Below are 26,288 nucleotides of genomic sequence, written 5' to 3'. Positions count from 1 at the left end.
TTAAAAGTTATTCCAAAGTACAGCACTTCTGTGCTGTCATAGGCAATACTGTCACTGTACTTGACACTGCTAATATTCACCCTTGTTTCTCTTTTCAAATAAGTGCCTTTCATTGCATCAGTAATCAATGATACTTTAAATCTCAACAGAAACAATTTACCTTTTTGTTGATATTTTATATTCCATTGTTGTAAACACACACACACACACACACACACACACACACACACACACACACAGTGATCAAAAGAAGCTTTTGAGCAAAGTGTTTATTTACTTATGTACCTTGGTCACAATATATTGAATGAAGCCAAGGCATGAAATTGGATGCAGGCACTCCATGAAAGCATGAGGGATAATGGCGATGACTGGCTTTATGTCAATGTTGTCTTCAGACCTTTTTGTTATAACTCCAAGAACAACTCACTTACAGATGGTAGTGTTCACAGTCAGTATGGTCACCTTATATTAATCGTTAATTAAGTTCATGGTTTACACACAAAACCACAGGTCAGGATGATGGTAGCATTTCCTCAGTTGAGATTCCTGGTTCTCAATATCTTCAGAATTGTGTCCTTATTAATGAGACCATTTTTCACCAAAGTTTGGTAATTGGTATTACAATACACAGTTCTGTCTTGTTTCTAAGTTCAAATTTGTATATTATTTAAATTTTTATAAGATTTAGTACTAATTTTGTTAAGACAAAGAAAAAATATGTTGAGTATCATTTAACATTTTCATAGTATGAATATTTCAATAATGAAATTTATCTTTGTACTTATGTATAAAATTTGAATCTGGTCTAATTAAAATAACATAACACTTTGGGACAAAGATACACATTAGCAACCCTGCACTAGAAGCCAAGATTGAGAAAACCTCCACAACCACCATGAACCTCCCGCTGGTGCTGTGGTAGACAGGGAGGAAGGTGATCCAGACACTGCAGAACACCAGCATGCTGAAAGTTAGGAACTTGGCTTCATTGAATGTGTCAGGAAGGTTCCTAGCCAAGAAAGCCAAAGTGAAGCTCACCAGAGCCAAGGAGCCCAAGTATCCCAGGACAACGTGGAAGGCAATGACAGAGCCTTTATTGCAAAGAATGACAATCTTCCCATGTTCAGATTGTATATCTCTGTCAATTAAGGGAGGAGATGTTACCAACCAGATTCCACAGAGAACAAGTTGGATTAGGGTACAAATGGGAATGACCAACTTAGGAGCCCCTGTTACCAACATCCCTCTCATTCTTCTTCCTGGAGTAGTGAGTTTGAAAGCCATGACCACAGTTATTGTTTTGGCCAACACTGCAGAAACAGCCACAGTGAAAAATATTCCAAATGTGGTTTGCTGCAGGATGCAGGTGACCTGGTCGGGATGTCCAATGAAGAGCAGGGAGCAGAGAAAGCAGAAGACTAGAGAGATGAGCAGGATATAGCTGAGAATGCGGTTATTGGCCTTCACAATGGGAGTATCCTTGTACTTCACAAATGTGATGAGGACTAGAATTGTGATGGCCGAGAAAGACACTGCCATGCAGCCTAGGGTCGTCCCCAGTGGATCTTCATAAGTCAGAAATGATATAGTTCTTGAGAGACAGTAGGTTTGCTCTATGTTGGCATACTTATCATCTGGACACCTCACACACTGTTCCATATCTGCTGGTAAATGGACATAAACCCTTATACGATATCATAGTTGCATAGGTAATAATTCTATATTTGTGTTTTTCATAGCAAATATTAATAAATAATTTAGTGTTGATGATCTATTCCCTTCCTTTTTGCTGTAGAACCACTTACTTAAAATTGCCCAGTATTGACCTATGCATTGTGATTGAAAAAAAAAAAACATCATGGTAAGTGGAACAGAAAAATATTCTTATTGAACAAAAACAAAAATATGATGAATAATTATATGCATAATCTCAGATTATTTAATTCTTGTAAAAATAAATTCACTATTCACAGACAAGGGTAGTGTGCAGACATCGGTACTGGTGTCAGTTGATGAAATGCATCACGTACTTTGTTTGCTCTGCGGTTTGTGCCTCTGTCTGTATCTCTACATAGGAACCAGAAGATACAATTTCTCACTCACATACTGTTTACATAAAGGAATTTTTTCATTCTTGAAACTGTAGGCCTCATAGACCTATGCATGTCCTTTCATTGTTTTTCAATCTCTATCTTGCCAAATACACATTCCATGCTATATGGCAGGAAGCTTATGGATGTTCACATTTATCCCTCTTTCCTTAGCTAAGCTCTAAGCCATCTCTTGCTGCATTTTGAAATCTTCACTCTTGTTCTAATTCTTTAAGAGGAAATACTTAATCCTCTGACCATCTAACCTCTTAAAATATATTTCATTAAACAACAACTGTTACCCTGAGCATCTGGTCTTTTTCACAGTGTAAGCTGGGTGATACAGGGAAAGATTTTGGACTGATCAGGTGGTCAACTTTCTATGTGCAACAAATCAAAAAAAAAATAAACATATGCATAGATTATTACATCTAAAATGTTTCTTTAAAACATTGTTATACAGGTATGTCCTCCTAAATACTTTCTATATAATATGAAAACAGTAACCATCATAATTTGAGAGAAAGGCCTTGTTTTAAGAAGATATTGGAAGTTTTTTGCTGGTTCCAAAAGAGGTTGGCACTATTTAACTGATTATGTTTTCAGTCATGGAGATGTTAGGTCTTTAGTTCGCATCTAGGCCATTTCATATTTCTAGTTTGGATAGAGAAGGTATTCAAATTTATCAAATATTCTTCTGTATGCAAGAATGTACCTGTTTCATTGGAAACCTCATTTTCTGGGCACTGAACACAATCAAAGCAGCAGTCTGATGTTTCTTTCTGAAAAATTTTCCTGAATCCAGCAGTACATGTCACACTACACACGGAGGAGGGAACCTGAGGCAGTGCATAAATGTTATATAATATGCATATGAGTGTGTGTATTTCATGTATTTATCATATGAATAATGACCCATAGATTGATATATGGAGCACTAACAGAAATGGCTATACATATTCCTCTGATAACTTGTATCACTTTACAATATCAGGCACATTTTAATCATGTTACCTCCAACACACTGATTGTCACACAAAATTTACTACATCATTTAATATTATTTTTGTATCATTCAGGTTGTAGCAATTCAAAAGTGTACCTTCCTAAACTGATCAATCCAAAAAGAATGTTTAGGTGGCACAAGTTTTTCTCTCATGATTTATAAATTACAAAAAAGAATACTGTGATATATGGAGGGAGAATGTAGGGTAAATCAAGAGAGAGTAGTTTGATGACTATGAACAAAATATTTTATATAAGACTCCCATAAAATTAATGAAGTACTCCTAAGTGTAAAAGAAAACTTTGAACACACTATCCCTTACTCTCTTTCCCCTGCATCTATGAGGGAGCTCCACACCCACCCATTCCTGCCTCATCACTCTAGTATTCCCCTGTGCTGGGGCATCAACCCTTCAGAGGAGCAAGGGATTCCCCTCCCACTGATGCCAGTTAAGGCAATCCTCCACGGAGGAGGGGAAATCACGAAGGAAGATAACATTTTAAATCTAAATAAATAAAAAACAATATAAAATATATAAATTAAAAAGAGAAAACCTTCAATATGGAGAAACATTTACGTTAAAGAGTCCATGATATACTTAATTAGGTTATAAATATGTTTCTACAGAATTACAAAAAACATGTTAATATATAGTTAATTTTTTTTCATTAATCATATGTACATATACATTATACTATAAACCCATTATATATATATTCCTGTATTGTAGGTAATAGACAATTTGGGTACTATTGAACATGGAATTCAGAGGCCATTGATCCATCGATTACCAGATATACTTGAAGTTGAGCATTATCAAAGTTTGATTATTGTAACTTTGGATGGTCTTTTGCAAAAGTAGCAATTGGTCTTAAACACACAATCTCATATTTAAAAACCTATATATCCTGAAAAATAAAAATTATGGTATACCCACTGATGTTCCTCCCATGGCCCATTCCAAATCATCAGATATATGAAGTTGTTGACTCTTTGGAAAACAAGGTATATAGCTTCCTATTTTCACTTTTAATCCAAGGCCTTGTGGAAAATTCCAAATGATGAAAATATCATACTCTGTACACTGATTTTCCCTATGCTTCATGTTCACCAGTTCTCCAACAGGGTTTGTAAATACCCTGGTTTTCATCAAGAAAGACATCTAGAAGAGATTCATGCTTCCAATATCAATAAAGCATAACAATAAAGGTAACGCAAAATTGAGAATTCCCTAATTTCTTAATGACTTTCAGAAAAAACAGATGTATTGAAATAAACGTGTGTAGAAAAAAACAGTATACCTCATTGATAAATGAAAATTTATATACTTCATATAAATGATAGATGATAAATTGTGCTAGAAAAAATGATTACTAGTAAATAAGTAACACAGTGCATGAGTGTGAGTGTGTGTGTGTCTGTCTGTTTATGTGAGTGTCTGTGTGAAGATTCTTGTCAAAAATACTTTTTTAAAAAATGAAACAGTATATGAGAGACTGAAGGGGAAGTCTGAATACCTGGCAATTGTGAAAATAAACAAATCATTTTCATGTACATATAGTATATTCATATATTAAACGTAAACTTAATAAAACGTACAGTCTTAGTCATTTATGTTATTGTAAATTGTTAATGTAAATGGCTAAATAATAAGCACAGCACATGGATCAATTTCTGAGAAACTATTCTTTAGCCAAACATTCCAGTCTAGTCATCACTTAGGCTTTTATGATAAAACTCTTGGCTCCTATTCTAAATTTTGAAGTCATTTAGTGAAATGTGAGACACCTTGTCACAAAACTCACTGATATTCATAAAAATGTATTTCCTCCTATTAAATATGATCTTTGTGCATGATATTCATCCATGCAAAAGGTTTATTAGAGAATTTAAAGAATAATCTCTAACAAATGTACAGTTGTTCCTCTGGGTCCATTTAAAAGATCACATTGATATATCTAAGCATAATGCAATGTAAGAAACTTTACCTGCTGACAAGCAGTGAAATGTCTTTTGGGTTTTGCCTTTTTCTGAGACTCTACTTGTTGAAGAATACATTCATGGTAGGTGTGGGCCACAGCATAAACAGCATTATACAAGTTGTAACCTTCATCACTCATCACCATATCATAGCTGTGCAGAGCTGTCCATTCCAATGTGTTGTTGAAAGTAATATGATCCATTTTACTGCTGTTCTTAGAGAATGAACAATTAAAATAATTCCACTCCAATATAGTATGATTAATATCTACAGGGTATTTGGCAGTTTTCTTTGTTTGCATAAAATTCCTAAATTTAGGAATCTCAACTCTGTGGTGTGCAAAAGTAATAGAACCATGGAAGAGATTAAGGGTGAATTCTTTTTTATGTGTGATGACATCCCATTGTGAGGTTGTGATCCAGATTCTCTGAGCACCTAACTCTTCCCATCTTCTAAAGCTGACTTCTAGAGTAGAGTTCATTTCACCTTAAATGATAACAACCTTTGCTGAAGATGTCATAATTTGTTTATCATATATTGTAGACCTTGTCATGTATATGTGCATGTTTTCTGGGATCATATTAAGAAAAGCTAAACAGATCCCATGCCTTTGGCTTTCGTCTCTTAAATCTGAGAGAAACTGAATACCCTGATCATCATCTGAGATGACCAGTCCTATCCAAGTCCATCTAAAATGAAACATCAATGACACCATGCCACGTGATAAAACTGTATCCTTGGTGGCTACCTGATGGACATGAGGTAACCGGTCAAGGTCGCGTAGGTTAGGATTAAATGGTCCAAAGAAAACCTAAAGGATGTAGAAGAGAGGATGAAACTTCCAATGAGGAATATGATTATTAGGATGTTTGTACTCATATACAAGTAATGATACTCACCTTCCTGAAATCCTGATAAAAAGAGTAAGATTGTACTATACATGTCATGTATCATTCCTATTAGATTCTAGAATATTCCTGACAAGTCTGAAATTCCAAGTACACAGTTTTACCTGTCTGTACAGTAAATCTATGAACTGATTATTTAATTCATACACACACACACACACACACACACACACACACACATATATATATATATATATATTTATATAAATATTTATATATGTATATATATAAATGTGTGTGTATGTGTGTGTGTTTGTGTAGCAGCCAACTCATAAATGCATTCTGTCCAAGTTTTCTTGAAGGCACCTGTAAATGTGATTTAATGTTCTTAACCTATTCAGTGTCACAAATTCTTACCAGTGGCATCGAAGAATGCATTGCCAGTTTTAAGGATGTTTTCCATGATGGTCCTGTAAGAGCTGATACATGACTTATCTAAATAACAGAAATAATTAACAAAATTCATATGTCCATATGTTTGTGTATATTCTTGATCCAGATCTCTCAATAAATGCTGACAGTTTCCACCAATGATGGAGAACATCAAAGTCATGTTGGGTAAAAGATTAGGATTCTTGTTGATCTCATCAGTAGCAAAAAACATTACCAGAAGAAGCTCATATTCACTTGCTGCAATTCTACAAGAGGGCATAGTGATGATTAAGGGAGATGTGTGAAATATAAAATTTCAACTGCAGTAAAGTTTGTAATATGAGATATGCTAAATTTCTGTATAAATGTCTTGAAATAAGCCTGATATATTAGGGATCTTTAGAGCCGAATACAATTTAAGAATTCATACACATTGGGCACTGTGATATGATACATTTTGTATTCATGAAAATAAATAAACATTGTTTTATCTCTGAATGCCATCCTTGAACTAAATTACAGTCCTATTGTGTGAGACTGCTATAAAATAACCTTGGAGATGTAATTCCACAGATATATAAAAGAGCATGGCTTCCACTACATATGAAATACCTAACAGATTGTCCTTATAAATTTATTTAACTGCAATTTATACATCAATCATCTTAATATTATTGAATACTTTGAGTATCAACTAATATATCTGTCTTTTTTAACTTTTTTATTCTTATACTTTTATACCCTAAAATATCATTTATGAATATTAAATAATATCCATAACTGAGGATACTATGTCTAATGTTCACTACTAAGTTATTACAAAACATACAAAATACTCTTTGGGAATTAAGCATAATAAAGGAGCATAAAATTTTATATAGTGAATCATTAAGAAATATATTCAAAAGCCCTTATTTGATACCACCTGACAGTATGAGAGTATTCAAAACCCATTATATAGTTGTGTTTCTTGACAAACAATCAGCTTACTTTAAGAAGATTATCAGTGTTTCAAGTAGAGAAAATATTTAATCAGTAAGAATATTTTACATATTTCCAAATAACAAAAACTCTATGAACTTAAGCATTATGAAATTGCTAATTTTATTCACAGGAAGAAAATTATGAATAACATGTTAGAACATGTTTTATAATTGTTTTGTATGTTTTTAGATCATGCTTTTAATATATTCAAATGTTAATATCACCAATCAGGCTACTCATTTTAATATCCATTTTATTTAATTTTATTTATCCATTTCAAGATATACACAATGATACAATATACCATATGACCAGAAGGGTCTTGTACACATCAAGTTCATGTTGCCTTTTAGTGTGTTCTTACTATTTCTATCTTGTAAAAGTTTTATCACAATTCTTTTAATACCACAATCTTCCTAATACATTGAGATCCTTTAAGTGATGTCTGAGCAAAGAGATCTTCTCTGCCCCAGCACAGTTGGCAGTTCATCTGTTATTCTCTATTGCCTCTTATCAGGTGTAAAGACACCAAAAATGGTCTTTTGCTAAAATTTGTATTTTTCAATTAAGAGTTCAGCGCTAAGTTTTTCTTTCTAATCCCAAAAGTATATTGACACAGTTCATATATTTGTAATTTTAAAACTTATTATGGCTTAAACAATTGTCATCAATGAGAATTTCCACAATTTTTGGCCAATAGGTGTGGTAAAAATTAAGGATACATCAGAAATATAATTCCTACTCACCTAACACAGAAGGATAATAATGTGAAACAACCATCACTATCAAAGTGTACAGTGCACTGTGGCTACCCATTGAAAAATGTATTCCTTTATCCCAAAGACATGAAAATTGAAAAGGGGATGGGATGAGAACCAAAAACATAAAAGCACAAGAAACCTTAGTTTATGAAAGAAAGAAGTAGCAGGCACAATGATTAGCTAAAAGGTAAATGATTTCAACACTCGTTCCCTCATGATCTGCAGCCACAAATGATAACACCTCAAACTTTGGATCTCAGATCTAATAGCCACATTGAGAAAAGGTTCTTTTCAAATGGAACACAATGATTCTCCTAGATTTATCTTTTCAGACCTCAGATGTAGAGATTAAGACCAGAATTTTCCCTATGTATCCAGGGCACATGACATAGGATGAATGGAAAGGACTTGTGAATAAATATTAATTACTAAATAATGTTAAGTTTATTGAGTAGTTAATAGAAATATTGACCTTGTATCTTATAGTGATAAGAAGCCTAATCAGTGCCTGTGCATATGTGTAATTGGATAAAAAGATTATTCTGGTAACAGAATATAAGACTAGCATTCTTTTTCCTTATTCAGTACCAAATTCAGAGCTGCAGGATGAGACTCATTTAAATACTATTTTATAAAGCAAAGTATATGTATATTCACAAGTATATAAGTAATGTTATACATTTAACCAAGTATAGTAGACCAACACATACATAAATATTTCAATGAAACAATGCATGTTCATCTGTTGGAAACCAGAATTAGGTAACACTTTTATTAAGGCATTTAGATGCATGATCATAATGAGGCGTGGGCAGACAATTGAATATAGGCAGTGATGCAGTCTCTTCATATTGAGTTCTTGACAAAGGAGGGAATTGTGAATTCAAGGCAGATGAAAAGATATCTTTCAACATATACTTTCAACAAAGACTCAATAGAGAGGATCCAGACATTCACATGGTCCAGCACTGTGAACTGGAGTATAAAATTGAACTAAAACCCTACTAAACTGTGACACATTTTGAAGTATTAAAATAGTGATTGATATAATAATTCGTTTTCAGGGGTCCTTAAAGTTACATGGTGAGGAAGAGAACAGAACCCACAGTTTGTGTATACAGATAAATATGTCAAACTAATGACATTGACAAAAGAAATAAAGTTAATGACTTACCGAAAATTTAAATCTGAATTATCAAAATTATCTTCAATAGGTTCATCATGTAACGAAAGGTAACAATGACATTCCCATTGCAAATCTCCATCACTATCTTCACTATTCTTTATCCTCCAAAAGCAACTGGGTTCAGTCAAACAGCACAAGATGAGAGAAAACTTAAGAAACAAAAATGAAATAGTGAAAGTACAGAGCTTCTTCATGTCTGCTAGGATCTAAGATGGAGCTGTTGTGAAATCTGTTTCTGAGGTAGAAAGACATCACACACACAGTTACACCTATGTGTCTGTATTAAGGCTACTTCTGTCTGGAGATCCACTTATTATATTCACAGTTCCTTTCCATTATTCCTATGTCAGGCTCCCTACAGACATAGGGAAAATTCTGGCCTCAGGCTCTACATCTGAGGTCTGAAAACTTTTCATCAACATATTTTTGAAAACATGTTTTGAGATCATGTTTTCTACCCTCAGGGGCCATGACTGTATTCATGTGCATAGAGTAAATCCCAAGGACAATCTTCTCCTGCATAGCTCATACCTGACCATGTGTCAACAGCCATTATGCACAAACACAATGGATTTCATCAGAAGTTCTATACTGTGACAGAAGTTGAGAAGGTCATAAAAGTTACATATCATTCAGATGTTGAGTATAATCATGGAACATTATGTAACACATTGTCTAGTTTAGGGAAGGGCAGTCTCACATGCAACATTGAGCCTGGAGTTGACCATGCTCTCTGTTGTTCATATACTATTGTATGCCACTCATGTTTCCAAAAACTCCTCAAACTTCCCGTGATTCCTGCCATCTGGAGAACATGTCAATATGCTAAATCCAAAAATACCTGGATTTTAAAGATTCAACACCCATCTGGTCAAATATCAGTACCTGTGCACACATTCACTGATATGCTGAACTTTTTCCTGATAATCAGTCCCTGGCAGTCAATGACATTTAATGAAATATTTCTTTGGTTGATGTTTGTTCACACCTCATTAAGAAGTTAGAGGCTAATTTCATATATTTTATTCAAGGGAAAGAATGCCATTTAAGAGATAGAATTTTATTGCTAATGCTGGTATATACCTCACACTTTTCATTTATTTCTACTTGGCATTTGTTTTGAAATATTTCTATCTTAGATTACATTTCAATAACATAGATGTTAGCTACTAATTCGGTTAGATTGCAATGAGTGACAAAGATGAAGGACTGATTTGATTTGTTATTTTTTTAACTACCTTATATTTTTGTTCAAAATATCCATACTGAATTAAGTGAGTCTTCAACTTCATTTTTGGAATGGTTGGTATATCAATGGATTATAATAAAATCCTGCTATGGAATTTAATTGACTATCTTTGTTACTATGAATAAACATTTGTTTCATAATTTGGTTGAATTACGACTATTTCAGTGCAAATTGTTTCAGTACAAACCAATAGACTGGGAAAATGAAGTGTCCTGTTGTCATATTCTATAATTATTATATACCTGGTTCTAATACCATGTCAAATTAACTGGGAATGTGCATGGAGGCAGACTCTTCACTCCATTGTGACTGCTATTGTGCCATCCTGGGCTGTGGCAGTCTTTTGGAAGTCATTTGGAGCACATGAGCAATGGAATGGGATCCATTCAATACTCATTAAAACAAGACTATAGGTCAAACATTCAGGTCTTTAATAATCTTGAATTTTGTTTTGCTCAGATTTGGAGGTGAGGCTCCATGTGCTTTTCTGCAGAGACATCCTCCATGTTGCTTGCAACAAAAATAGTATTTCTTAAAATCTCTTTTCTTTTTGCCTAAAACTCATATTATGTACTTGATTTGGAGGCAAGAAGGCAGAGCACACATCATCGTGTCCTTCTTGATTATCAAGGCAATATTTGGTTTCTATTTTCCTTTAAGTTTTTCTGTTGGGTTGCAATCTTAAGCTATCCACTACAGTACATTTTGAGTTTATAAAACAAAGTTTTCTTCTGTTTCACAGATAATATTCATATCTTCTTTCTAGTTGCTTATCCCTTTATTTCTTGTTGAAATCAGATATCTGATTCCATGATATTTTATGTGTAACAGGTGATGGCCTCTATCCTATTTTCATGTCAGAGAATTGTTTTAAAAGTGTTGCTGCTGTATATTCATTAAATTCTGATGTCATTTATTATAAACCATTCTTATCCTGTTTTTCCCCATTAATCAGATACTGATTTGTGATTCTTCAATCACTTGAATCAAGGTTTGATATGGCACAGAAGTACTATTTATACAAAGCATTGAAGCACTTTTGAGTATCTGCACTCATCAATCTACATGGATTGAAGGTCATCCTCTTTCATTAAAATATATGTGATAGCAAAGATGTTATTCATGAACCACAGATATCTGAAAGGCAATGGGATGCCCATTATACAACTATGCACCAACAAATATAATTTCAGTTTCATTACAAATATCATCTTAGTCTAATATAATTTAAATGATTTTTGTACAAAATTCAACTTATTCTAATGAAACTAAATCTGACATGTTATAGCTTGTTTAGACACAGGATTTTTAACCCAATGCATCATAATTCGCAAAACATATTACTTCACTCACACTCAATGTCCATGCAGGATGGCTGATGGTGATTCTTCCAAGGTATCCCCTAAAATCCCTTAATACGTAGAACTTAGCTTACAATAAGGGGTCCAATTTCCGTTCCGATCTTCATTGTCCGATATACATAACTACACTAATATTGAACACCAAAATTAGAATTTCAATATTATATAAAAAATTTACACCTGAAGGACATCTGCAGTCTGAACCTATGAAAGCAGGGTGTACCTCCCAGCCCTATCAACCTACCTGCCTAACAGGAGCTCTTCCATAATTAGAAACATAGGGGAAACCTTTGGCTGAATTCCCACATCATTTAGGACCTCCACAGAGATAAGCACATGAGGTACTTATGATAAGTAAGTACCATTAAGGCATAGGATGAAAGTAGACATCTCAAGTGTTCTGCTACCAACTTGATGGGCTTGCTCTTCTCTTGATCCTGTCAATCTTTTTTCTAGTTAACCCCTTTGGAAATAAAGCACACCATTTTCCCACTGTTCTTACGCGGAAAAAAATAAAAGCTCATTGTCTGAGATCTCTGGCTTTTGAAAAGGAGGTGATCAGTATTTATGTCCCAGGAGGGTCTCCAGGACAGGCAACTCAGCTTCTGTTCAGTAGAGGGAGAACTTTAACAGAAAGGCAAAGCCTGTTTCACGTGACATAAACAATTCCTTGTCTGAACATTCTATTGTATCATCCTGGAGAGGTCTTGGTATCCCTTGTGATGTCATCAGTGTTGTAACAACACCAACTACACTTATGGATTTCAAACGGTCCCTAGAGAGTTCAACCACATTTATGTTTGCAAGATGGTGGAGGAGTCTATTTGAGAGTGAGAATTGAGAGTTTAGAGAAATAAGAGAGAGACCTAAGGAAGCTGACTTTACATCTCACTGTGAAGCATCAAGGAAGATGTAGTCCTGGGACTGGCACAGTGAGTCACGGAACATTGATGTGAAAATTCCTGGAGTAGGCATACTTGAGTCTGGCTTTCCAGTAATGAATAACAGAAAATGCTGCCACTGTGAATTTAAGGAACTTTCCTGCTTATCATAATTTCTGAATGGTGAGGATTCTAGTACATTAGTTTGTCCATCTAGGGAGACAGGAGCAGGCATTTCCAAAGCTAGTATAGTGTGAATTTTTATATTTTATTTTATTGGATTTTGTGTTGCCAAAAGGCGACCATAAAAACTCAGGGAGGAAGTGATATTTCCCAGTTTATATCAGTTCACTATTTTACTATATTCCCAGTTTGTTCTTCTAGTTACAGTGGCTATCAGACTGTACTAACTCAGAGCAAATTATTCTTATGAGACATTACATTCTCTGAACTCCTCTGAAAACCAACACCTGAGAGTGACATCCTACGCATCCTGAATCAGCAGTTTGTGTGTCTGACATGTCTCGAATATAGGCAAACAACTGTCAGAATCAGAGACAGGTACTTTTTCCAATTCAAGATTATTTAGGTCTTTCAGTTGGATGAATTGTTCAGTCTTTTGATGATGGTTTGCCATACATAACTACTTATTCCATAGTCATGAAGCCAGATTTTTTTCTTTTAATTAGGTGTGTGCATTAGGGATCAAAGTCCCATTCCAGATGTCTACTGTATGTGAGGTCTATTAGATACTTTAAGTACTGTAAGCATTTACATATGTTTATTCTTCCTGAATATACTATACCAGATAGGGAAATCCCTTTTATATCATTGGGATTGAATCATTCAAACATATTTACATAACATGATTTTGAGGAACAAACCTGAACTTTATGGTAAATATAAATGTTTAATCATCATGGTGTATTTTATGCAAGTAATACTGTGTCCTACATACTTTTCAATGATTGCTGAAGAGAAAAAGACCCGAGCTCTCATCCTTTCATGTCGTTCAATTGTGAGAAAATCTGTTCAATCTATTCTCTAAATGACTTTTTCTAATTTGATTCATGTAATATATATCTGCTTAAAATATTGGTAAAACAATCCATATTTTTTTTAAAGTAACCTTTACAAAACCAAGAGTTATGTATTGATTTTATAGTGTGACTTTAGAGAGATCCTCTGAATGAGAGAGCTTATCATAAGAATTTAGATCAAAGTCAATTTGTTAATAATCATTCATTACAGAAGAGCTGTTCTTGAAATATACTGCTATGATAGGGCCTGCTCACGTGTAGAGTACCAAATATTCAGTCACATTATGCTCCAATGAATATGAATCTTGTTATGAAAATCCTGGTATGGAAAACACCCAACTATGACTACAAAGCATTTTATAATGAAACTTGGATGTGGAGACATTAGATAAACTCTTTATTGCCAAGGAGAAAACCATTAATTTTTCCATTTTTTTTTCCTTTTTTATTAGATTTTTTTAAATTTTACATTTCAAATGTTATCCTCCTTCCTGGTTTCCCTCTCTGAAAACATCCTTTCAGCATAGAGCCTTCTCAGGATCAAGGGCCTCTTCTCCCATTGATCTTCAACAAGGCCATCCTCCACTACATTTGCAGCTGGAGCCATGGGTCCCTCCATGTGAACTCTTTGGCTGGTGGTTTAGACTCTGGAAGCTCTGAGGTACTGGGTAGTTCATATTTTGCTCCTCCAATGATGCTGTGAGCTGCTTCACCTCTTTGGGTCCTTCCTCTAGCTCCTCCATTGCAGACCTTGGGCTCTTTCCATTGGTTGGCTGTGGGCATCCACCTCTGTATTTGTCAGACACTGTCAGAGTCTCTCACTAGACAGCTATATCAGGCTCCTGTCAGTAATCACTTGTTGGCATCCACAATAGTGTCTGGGTTTGGTGACTTTATATGAGATGGATCCTCAGAACAGGCAGTCTCTAGATGGTCATTCCTTCAGTTTCTGCTCTACACTTTGTATCTCCCCCATGGATATTTTGTTTCCCCTTCTAAAAGGACTGCAGTAGCCACACTTTGGACTTCTGTCTTCTTGAGTTTCATGTGGTTCATGAATTGTAACTTGATTATTCCAAGCTTCTAGGTTAATATCCACTTATCAGTTAGTGCATACCATGTGTGTTCTTTTGTGACTGTGTTACCTCACTCAGGATGAAAATTTCTAGTTTCTTCCATTCAATGAGTTCATTGCTTGTTGTTGCAATTCAAAAATTGTCCTTCCTAAACTGATCAATTCAAAAAGAATGTTTTGGTGGCATAAGTTTTTCTCTCATGATTTATAAATTGTAAAAAAGAATACTGTGGTATATGGAGGGAGAATGTAGGGTAAATCAAGAAAGAGTAGTTTGATGACTATGACCAAAATATTTTATATAACACTCCTATGAAATTAATGAAGTACTCCTAAGTGTAAAAGAAAACCTTGAACACACTATCCCTTTCTCTCTTTCCCTTGCATCTATAAGGGAGCTCCACACCACCCACTCCTGCCTCATCACTCTAGTTTTCCCCTCTACTTTTCCCCTGTGCTGGGACATCAAGCCTTCACAGAATCAAGGGATTCTCTTCACACTGATGCCAGATAAGGCAATCCTCCACGGAGGAGAGGAAATCACGAAGGAAGATAACATTTGAAATGTAAATAAATAAAAAACATTACAAAATATATAAATTAAAAAGAGAAAACCTTGAATCTGGAGAAACATTCATGTTAATGCATGCATGTTATAATTAATTAGGCTATAAATATGTTTGCACAGAATTAAAAATATTTCCCATGAATAATATATTTAAATTGTTTTCATTAATCATATGTACATATATATTATACATATAAATCCATTATATATATATATTCTTTTATTGTACGTAATAGGCATTTGGGTACTACTGAACATGGAATTCAGAGGCCATTGATCCATCTATGTCCAGATATACTTGAAGTTGAGCATTATCAAAACTTCATTATTATTACTTAGGATGGTCTTTTGCAAAAGTAACAATTGGTCTTAACCACAAAGTCTCATATTTTAAAATCTACATATCCTGAAAAATAAAAACTATGGTATACCCACTGATGTTCCTCCCATGGCCCATTCCAAATCACCAGATATATGAAGTTGTTGACTCTTTGGAAAACAAGGTAAATAGCTTCCTATTTTCACTTTTAATCCAAGGCCTTGTGGAAAATTCCAAACGATGAAAATATCATACTCTGTACACTGATTTTCTCTATGCTTCATGTTCACCAGTTCTCCAACAGGGTTTGTAAATACCCTGGTTTTCATCAAGGAAGACACCTAGAAGAGATTCATGCTTACAATATCAATAAAGCATGTCAATAAAGGTAATGCAAAATTGAGAATTCCCCAATTTCTTAATGACTTTCAGAAAAGACTGCTGAATTGAAATAAACGTTTGTAGAAAAATACAGTATACCTCATTCATAACTGAAAATTTATATATTTCAATTAATGATAGATGATAAAATGGGCTAGAAAAAAAGAATTACTAGATAATAAGTATCACAGGGTTTGAGTGTGAGTGTGTGGGTCTGTCTGTCTATGTGAGTGTCTGTGTGAACATTCTATTCAAAAAAATATTTTTTTAATGAAACAGTACATGAGAGACTGAAGGGGAAGTCTGAATCTGGAAATTGTGAAAATAAATAATTTTCATGTACATACAGTATACTCAAAAAATAAACATAAACTTAGTACAATGTGGTGTCAGTCATTTATGTTATTGTGGTGTCAGTCAATTATGTTATTGTAAATTATTAATATAAATGGCTAAATAATAACCACAGCACATGTGTTAATTTCTGAGAAACTATTCTTTAGTCAAACATTCCTGTCTAGTCATCTCTTAAGGCTTTTATGATAAAACTCTTGGCTCCTATTCTAAATTTTGAACTCTTTTGGTGAAATGTGAGATACCTTTTCACAAAACTCACTGATATTCATAAAATTGTATTGCCTCCTATTAAATATTATATTTGTGCATGCTATTCATCCATGCAAAAGGTTTATTAGAGAGTTGAAAGAATAATCTCTAACAAATGTACAGTTGTTCCTCTGGGTCCATTTAAAAGATCACATTGATATATCTAAGCATAATGAAAACTAAGACTTTACCTGCTGACAAGAAGTGAAATATCTTTTGTGTTCGGCCTTTTTCTGAGACTCTACTTGTTGAAAAATGTATTCATGGTAGGTGTGCACTGCTACATAAACAGCATTATACAGATTGTAACCTTCATCACTCATGGCCATATCATAGTTGTGCAGTGCTGTCCATTCCAATGTGTTGTTGAACGTAATATGATCCATTTTAATGCTGTTCTTAGAGAGTAAACAATTAAAATAATTCCACTCCAATATTTTTTGAGAAATATCTACTGGGTATTTGGCAGTGTTCATTGTTTGCATAAAATTCCTAAATTTAGGAATCTGAACTCTGTGGTGTGCAAAAGTAATAGTCCCATGGAAGAGATTAAGGGTGAATTCATTTTTATTTGTGATGACATCCCATTGTGAGGTTGTGATCCAGATTCTCTGAGCACCTAAATCTTCCCATCTTCTAAAGCTGACTTCTAGAGTAGAGTTCATATCACCATAAATGATAACAACCTTTGCTGAAGATGTCATAATTTGGTTATCATATATTGTAGCTCTTATCATGTATATCTGCATGTTTTCTGGGATCATATTAACAAAAGCTAAACAGATCCCATGACTTTGGCTTTCTTCTCTTACATCTGAGAGAAACTGAATACCCTGATCATCATCTGAGATGACCAGTCCAATCCAAGTCCATCTAAAATGAAACATCAAGGAGACCATACCATGTGATAAATGTGTGTCCTTGGTGGCTACTTGATGGACGTGGGGCAGCCGGTCATGGTCGCATAGGTTAGGATTAAATGGTCCAAAGAAAACCTAAAGGATGTAGAAGAGAGGATGAAACTTCCAGTGAGGAATATGATTATTAGGATATTTGGACTCATATACATTTAATGCTACTCACCTTCCAGAACTCTAGATAAGAAAAGTAAGATTGTACTATACACATCATGTATTATTCCTATTAGATTCTTGACTATTCCTGACAAGTCTAAAATTCCTAGAACACAATTTTACCTGTATGCACAGTACATCTATGAAATGATTATTTAATTCATATATATATAATGTGTATGTATGTGTGTGTATTTGTGTAGCAGCACACCCACAAATGCATTATTTCCAAGTTTTCTTGTAGGCACCTGTAAATGTAATTTAATTTTCTTAACCCATTCAGTGTCACAATTTCTTACCAGTGGCATCGAAGAATGCATTGCCAGTTTTAAGGATGTTTTCCATGATGGTCCTGTCAGACCTATCATACATGAATCATCTAGATAACAGAAATAATTAACAAAATTCATATGTCCATCTATTTGTGTATATTCTTGATCCAGATTTTTCAATAAATCATGACAGTTTCCACCAATGATGGAGAACATCAAAGTCATGTTGGGTAAAAGATAAGGATTCTTGTTGATCTCATCGGTAGCAAAAAACATTACCAGAAGAAGCTCATATTCACTTGCTGCAATTCTAAAACAAGGCATAGTGATGATAAGGGGGATGTTTGAAATATGAAATTTCAAATACTGTAAGATTTGTAATATGAGATATGTTAAATCTGCCTCCCAAGTGCGGGGATTAAAGGAATGAGCCACCACCACCCGGCCAGACTAATTATTTTAGGATATATTTTATTTAATTTTATTTATCCATTTTAAGATATATATACAGAATGACACGTTATACCATGTGACCAGAATATTATCCTTTAGGGTATTGTACGCATCAAGTTAATGTTACCTTTTAGTGTGTTCTTACTATTTCTATTTTGTAAAAAAAAAGTTTCAACACTCGTTCCCTCATAATCTGCAGCCACAAATGATAACATCTCACTCATTGTACCTCAGACCTAATACCCACATTGAGAACAGGTTCTTTTCCACAAGAAGTACTATGATTCTCCTAGATTTATCTTGTCAGACCTCAGATGTAGAGATTAAGTCCAGAATTTTCCCTATGAATCCAGGGAACATGACATAGGATGAATGGAAAGGAATTGTGAATAAACATTAACTAATAAATAATGTTAAAATTACTGAGAGATTAATAGAAATATTGACCTTGTATCTGATAGTGATAATAAGCCAAATCTGTGCTTCTGCATTTGTGTAATTGAATAAAAAGATTAGTCTGGTAATTGAATATAATCTAGCATTCTTTTTCCACATTCAGTATCAAATTCAGGATTGCAGGAAGAGGCTCATTTAAAGACTATTTTATGAAGCAAAGTATATGTATATTCACAAGTATATAAGTAATGTTATACATTTAGCCAGGTATAGTAGACCAACAACATACATAAATATTTCAATGAAACAATGCATGTTCATCTGTTGGAAACCAGAATTAGGTAACACTTTTACGAAGGCATTTAGATGCATGATCATACATGAGGCATTTGCAGACATTTGAATATAGGCAGTGATGCAGTCTCTTCATATTGAGTTCTAGACAAAGGAGGGAATTGTGAATTCAGTCTCTTCATATTGAGTTCTAGGAGGGAAATGTGAATTCAAGGCAGATGAAAACATATCTTTCAACATATATTATCAAAAAAGCCTCACAGAGAGAATCCAGACCTTCACATTGTCCAGCACTGTGAACTTGAGTATAATTGCACTAAAACTATACTAAACTGTGACACATTTCAAAGTATTAAAATAGTTATTGATATAAAAATTCATTTTCAGGGGTTCTTCAAGTTATATGGTGAGGAAGAGAACAGAACCCACAGTTTCTGTATACAGCTAAATATTTCAAACGATTGACATTGATACATTAAATAAAGTTAATGGCTTACCTAAAATTTGAAAATAAATTTTAAAAATTACCATTAGTATAAGATTTTTCAGTTGCCCAAAGGTAAAAATGACACTCCTTTTGCAAATCTCCATCATTATCTTCACTATTCTTTATCCTCCAAAAGCAGCTTGGTTCAGTCAAACAGCACAGGATGAGAGAAAACTTCAGAAACAAAAATGAAATAGAGAAAGCACAGACCTTCTTCATGTCTGCTAGGATCTAAGATGGAGCTGTTGTGAAATCCGTTTCTGATGTAGAAAGACATCACACACACAGTTACACCTATGTGTCTGTTTGAAAGGTACTACTGTCTGGAGATCCACTTATTATATTCACAGTTCCTTTCCATTCTTCCTATGTCAGGCTCCCTAGATACATAGGGAAAATTCTGGCCTCAGGCTCTACATCTGAGGTCTGAAAACTTTTCATCAACATATTTTTGAAAACATGTTTTGAGATCATGTTTTCTACCCTCAGGGGCCATGACTGCATTCATGTGCATAGAGTAAATCCCAAGGACAATCTTCTCCTGTATAATTCATACCTGACCATGTGTCAACAGCCATTATGTACAAACACAATGGATTTCATCAGAAGTTCTATACTGTGACAGAAGTTGAGAAGGTCATTAAAAATTCCATATCACTTAGATGCTGAGTTTAATCATGGAACATTATGTAACACATTGTCAAGTTTAGGGAAGGACAGTCTCGCATGCAATATTGAGCCTGGAGTTGACCATGCTCTCTGTTGTTCATATACTATTGTATGCTACTCATGTTTACAAAATATCTCCAAACTTCCTGTGATTCCTGCCATCTGGAGAACATGTCAATATGCTAATTCCAAAAATGCCTTGGTTTTTAAAGATTGAACACCCATCCTGTCCAATATCAGTACCTGTGCAGACATTCACTGATATGCTGATCTCTTTCCTGATAATCAGTGCCTGGCAGTCAATGACATTTGATGAAACATTTCTTTGGTTGATGTATGTTCACACCTCATTAAGAAGTTAGAGACTAATTTCATATATTTTGCTCAAGGGAAAGAAGTTAGGTGTCATTTAAGAGGTAGAATTTTATTGCTAATGTTAGCATATACCTCATATTTTTCATTTACTTCTACTTGGCATTTGTTTTGAAATATTTCTATCTTGGATTAAATTTAAACAAAATAGATTCATGCTTTTAAAGCTAATTTATATAATTTGGTTAGATTACAATGAGTGACAAAGATGAAGCATTGATTTGATTTCTAATTTCTTGAACTACCTTATATTTTTGTTCATAATATCCATATTGAATTGAGTGAGTCTTAAACACCATTTTTGGAATGGTTGGTATGTCACTGGATTATAACAAAATCCTGCTATGGATTTTATTTTATTATCTTTGTTACTATGAATACACATTTGTTTAATACTTTGGTTGAACTACGACTATTTCAGTGCAAATTTTTTCAGTACAAACCAATAGACTGGGTAAATTAAGTGTTCTGTTGTCATATTGTTATATACCTGGTGCTAATACCATGTCAAATTAACTGGGAATATGCATGGAGGCTGACTCTTCACTCCACTGTGACTGCTATTGTTGTGCCATCCTGGGCTGTGGCAGTCTTTTGGAAGTCATTTGGTGCACATGAGCAATGGAATGGGATCCATAACATACTCATTAAAACAAGACTACAGGTCAAACATTTAGGTCTTTAATAATCTTGAACTTGTATTTGCCCAGATTTAGAGGTGAGGCTCCATGTGTTTTTCTGCAGAGACATCCTCCATGTTGCTTGAAACACAAATAGTATTTCTTAAAATCTCTTTTCTTTTTGCCTAAAGCTCATGTTATAGACTTGATTTGGAGGAAAGAAGGCAGAGCACACCTGATCGTGTCCTTCCTGATTATCAAGGGACTCTTTGGTTTCTATTTTCCTTTAAGTTGTTCTGTTGGTTGCCAATCTTAAGCTATCCACTACAGTACTTTATGGGTTTATAAAACAAAGTTGTTTTCTATGTTTCACAGATAATTTTCCATAGCTTCATTCCAGTTGCTTGTCCCTTTATTTCTTGTTGAAATCAGATATCTGATTCCATGTCATGCTCTGTGGAACATGTGATGGCCTCTATCCTATTTTCATGTCAGAGAATAATCTTAGAAGTGTTTCTGGTGTATTTTCATTAAATTTTGTTGTCATTTATCAGTAAACCATTCTTATCCTGTTTTTCCCCATTAATCAGATACTGAGGTGTGATTCTTCAATCATTTGAAATAAGGTTTGATATGGCACAGAAGTACGATTTATACAAGGCATTGAAGCACTTTTGAGTATCTGCACTCATCGATCTACATGGATGGAAAGACATCCTCTTTCATGAAAATATATGCAATAGCAAAAATGTTATTAATTAACCACAGATATTTGCAAGGCAATGTGATGCCCATTATACATCTACACATAAACAAATATAATTTCATTTTCTTCCTTACAAATAACATCTCAGTCTATTATAACTAAAGTAACTTTTTTAGAAAATTCAATGTATTCTAATGAGACTAAATTTGATATGTTATAGCTTGTTTACACTCAGGATTTTTTTACCCAATGCATCATATTGGCATGACATATTATTTCACAAATACTCAACCTCCATGCAGGATTGCTGATGGTGATTCTTGCAAGCTGTCCTCTAAAAACCTCTTAATCCATAGAACTTAGCTTATAGTAAATGCTCCAATTTCCCTTCCAATCTTCATTGTCCATATACATAACTATACTAATATTGAATACCAAAACAGAATTTCAATATTATATAAAAATTTTACACCTGAAGGACCTCTGTAGTCTGAACTTATGAAAGCAGGATGCACCTCCCAACCCTTCCAACCTACCTGACTGACAGGAGCTCTTCCATAATTAGGAACATTAGTGAGCCCTTTGGGTGAAGACCCACATCATTAGGGACCTCCACTGAGATAAGCACATGAGGTATCTATCCAGCTCTTCCTCAGTACTATTGTCTTTCCAGTTTGAATCTCCAACTGAAAATATTGAAGATCAATGTGCCTTCCCCAGACCCCAAAGCCAACCTGGCTCCTATTAGATCTGCCAAAACCAGAGACAGTGTGATATATGATGGCTGTACCAAGCAAAGACTCTGAAGGCATGCCCTAACCAGATACAGCACTTCCTGACTCCCAGGAGGCCCTCTGGAATCCAGGTCACACTACACTATTTGTATCCAAAGAGTACTGATCCAATCCCAGATACCCAGAGAAGTTAACAACAGAAATGACCAGATGGTGAAAGAAAAATAAAAGGACATAACCAACAGAGGCCAATGTAATTTGGCATTACCAAAACCCAGTTTTTCTACCCTGAATATTTAAACACTCATGAAGAGCAAGATTTTGAGGTAAAATTGCATCTCATGAAGATGACAAATAACCTTAATGAGGATAAAATAACACCTTTATAGAAATACAGAAAACCACGGGCTAAAAGGTAGAAACCCTTAGAGAGGAAACAAATAATTCACTTGAAGACATGCAAGAAAATACAATTCAAAGGCTTTTGGAATGGAACAAAACAGTCCACGCCCAAAAATGGGAAAAGAAAGAATAAAGAAGTTCAAAACCTATTCTGCTCATTCATCTGACTCCAGACACATAGAAGAAAGCTTTCCTTACACTAACCATCTTCCCTAAATCTCTGAGACGCCGGCACAAAGCCAAGCTTCACTCACCAGCATGAGAGCCCAGGACTACATTAATTCCCCTATGAAATCTCCACCCAAATTCATGTGATCTAAAGCTCCTGAAATATAAAAAAACTGGAGGTCTGAAAACAGAATTCTGTTGCTGTTGATATTATTTTTCTTTTTCTTTTTTATTAGTTATTTTCTTTATTTACATTTGAAATGCTATCCTGACAGTCCCCTGTTCCCTCCCCAATCCACCCACTCATGCTGTAGACCCTGGCATTCTCCCTGTACTGAGGCATATAATCTTCGCAAGACCAAGGATGTCTCCTAAAATCGATGGCCTACCAGGCAGTCCACTGCTACATATGCAACTGGAGACACAAGCACTGGGGTGGGGGGTAATGGTTACTTCATGTGTATTGTTCCTCCTATACAATTGCAAGTCCCTTTAGCTCCTTGGGTACTTTCTCTAGTTCCTTCACAAAGGGCCCTTTGCTCCATCCAATAGATGACTCTGAGCATTCACTTCTGTATTTGCCAGGCATTGGCATATTCTCCCAAGAAACAGTTGTATCAGGGTCCTGTAGGAAAATTTGCTGGCATCTTCAACATTCTCGGGGTTTGGTGGTTGTTTATGTGATGGATCCCCAAGTGGGGCAGTCTCTGGATGGTCCTTCCTTCTGTTTCAGCTCTGAAATTTGTCTTTATAACTACTTCCATGGGTGTTTTGGTCCCTTCTAGGAAGGAACGAAATATCCATACTTTGGTCTTTCTTCTTCTTGAGTCTCATGTGTTTTACAAATTGTTTCTTGGATATTTTAAGTTTATGGTCTAATATTCACTTATCAGTGAGTACATATCATGTTTATTCCTTGGTAATTGGGTTACCTCATTTAGGATGATGGATCTCATGTATTTGCCTAAGAATTTCATAAATTCATTGTTTTTAGTTGCTGAGTTGTACTCCATTGTGTAAATGTACCACATTTTTTTTTGTATCCATTACGCTGTTGAGTGACATCTGGGTTCTTTCCAGATTCTTACTATTATAAATAAGGCTGCTATGAACATACTGGAGCATGTGTCCTTCTTACAAGTTGGAACATCTTCTGGGTATATGCCCAGGAGAGGTATTGCTGGATCTTCTGGTAGTACTATGTCCAGTTTTCTGAGGAACTGCCAGATTGATTTCCAGAGTGGTTGTACAAGCTTACAATCCCACCAACAATGGAGGAGTGTTTCTCTTTCTCCACATCCTCGCCAGCATCTGCTGTCACTTGAATTTTTTATCTTAGCCATTCTGACTGGTGTGAGGTGGAATCTCAGGGTTGTTTTTATTTGCATTTCCCTGATGATTAAGGATGTTGATCTTTTCTTTCAGTTGCTTTCAGCCTTTGGTATTTATCAGTTGAAAATGATTTGTTTAGCTCTGTACCCTACTTTTTAATAGGGCTATTTGATTTTCTGGCATCCATCATCTTGAGTTCTTTATATATATTGGATATTAGTCCCTTATCTGATTTAGGATCAGAAAATATCCATCCCTAACCTGTTAGTTGCCTTTTTGTCTTATTGACATGATCTTTCACCTTACATAATCTTTGCAATTTCATGACGTCCCATTTATCGATTCTCAATGGATCCAAGCTCACTTCTGACTCACTATTACCTCTCTACACTTAAAATCCTTTCTAGTAATTTGACTCATCAGTTTTTCCAGTATGTATATAAATGTATCCAATAGGCACTGTTTGAAAATCCTAAGAGCTGTTGTTATAGCTATAACACTGTTGACATAACAGAAGATGCTAATGGCTCTCCAGGCCATAACAGTATCTACTGAGAAGGTACGTCTGATCTCATTGGGAATGGCCTTTAACTCTCTGTTATTGTTCGTGCTGTGTTGATGAGAATTTGAAGGGTACTTTCCGAGATACTCTCCAGGGACATAGCCCTTGAGAATCCCCTCCTTCCAAAGCCATATAATTCTCTTGGCTTGAATTTAAACACTTGATCTCTTACAAGATGGGGAACTGAGTCTTCACATTCCAAAGCCTGCTAAGGAATGGCTCATCCCTTCCTCAAAATGCCCCCATTCATCAACAAAAGTAATTAAATAGTACTGAGTGCAAACACCAGGATGAATTCAGAGGAGGAAAGATGACCTGCCTCATTATGTACAGGTGCCTGATACGTGTTCAACATAGGATGTGGGTTGGAGTACAGTCATAGAAGCAATGCATTTATTATTTGAAAGTTGCCCCAAGTCACAAAACAGGCTGGTTTAAATTCTGTTGTGGTTACTAAAGTTCACTATTACACGAAGAGCACATTTATGAAAAGAATAAAGCTGAGAAAGGAAAAATGTAAAATGTTGGTTTAAATAAAAAAGGGGCAGTAGGAAATAAAATGGAGCTAAATCCTGTGTTCAAGGAGATAAACAGAATAAGGGAGTGGTGCCTTGCCAAGATCCCACCCAGCTAATCTTATGTTCAAACATGGTGGTACACAACTTTATCCCAGGAGACAAAGGCAAGCTGATCTATGAGTTTGAGGTTAGCCTCATATTGAGCAAGTTCCAAGCTGAGAAAAATTTAAGTCCAGGTATATTGGTCTACATTTTTAATACCTGCATTCAGGAGATGAACCATTAATAAACCAGTAATAGAGGAGCCCCTGTCTCACTGTGGACACTAGAACCAGGAATAAGTGTTCTTTTCAGATCTATATGTTAGTTCAAGGCTCCAGATATCCATAGTTGTCTTTCTATGAACTATAAGCCACACATCGATTCACCCCTTCCTCCTCACTTTGTTTATGATAAAAGTTC

The 26,288-nt window shown here is 34.9% G+C and overlaps 3 protein-coding genes across 3 annotated transcripts in view; 1 reads left to right on the top strand and 2 right to left on the bottom strand.

Annotated features, from left to right (window-relative positions):
• Positions 1–26,288, top strand: part of LOC147000029 (vomeronasal type-2 receptor 116-like) — a 54,924-nt gene that overhangs the window by 15,632 nt on the left and 13,004 nt on the right.
• On the bottom strand, positions 250–9,482 carry LOC147000031 (vomeronasal type-2 receptor 116-like). Its single transcript, XM_085834342.1, is given in 7 exon segments — positions 250–1,664; positions 2,806–2,929; positions 4,034–4,258; positions 5,085–5,888; positions 6,343–6,406; positions 6,408–6,623; positions 9,277–9,482. Coding segments are annotated over 7 exon segments (2,547 nt in total). The 3' UTR covers positions 250–756.
• On the bottom strand, positions 15,375–20,036 carry LOC147000030 (vomeronasal type-2 receptor 116-like). The gene is given in 4 exon segments (XM_085834352.1): positions 15,375–16,122; positions 16,960–17,763; positions 18,141–18,423; positions 19,754–20,036. Coding segments are annotated over 4 exon segments (1,536 nt in total). The 5' UTR covers positions 19,963–20,036; the 3' UTR covers positions 15,375–15,882.

Source organism: Mus caroli, unplaced genomic scaffold, assembly GCF_978045245.1.
Source record: "Mus caroli unplaced genomic scaffold, Mus_caroli_1 scaffold_22, whole genome shotgun sequence".
Lineage (NCBI taxonomy): Eukaryota > Metazoa > Chordata > Mammalia > Rodentia > Muridae > Mus > Mus caroli.
Note: the sequence above shows the minus strand (reverse complement) of the source record. Positions and strands in the feature narration are given on the sequence as shown.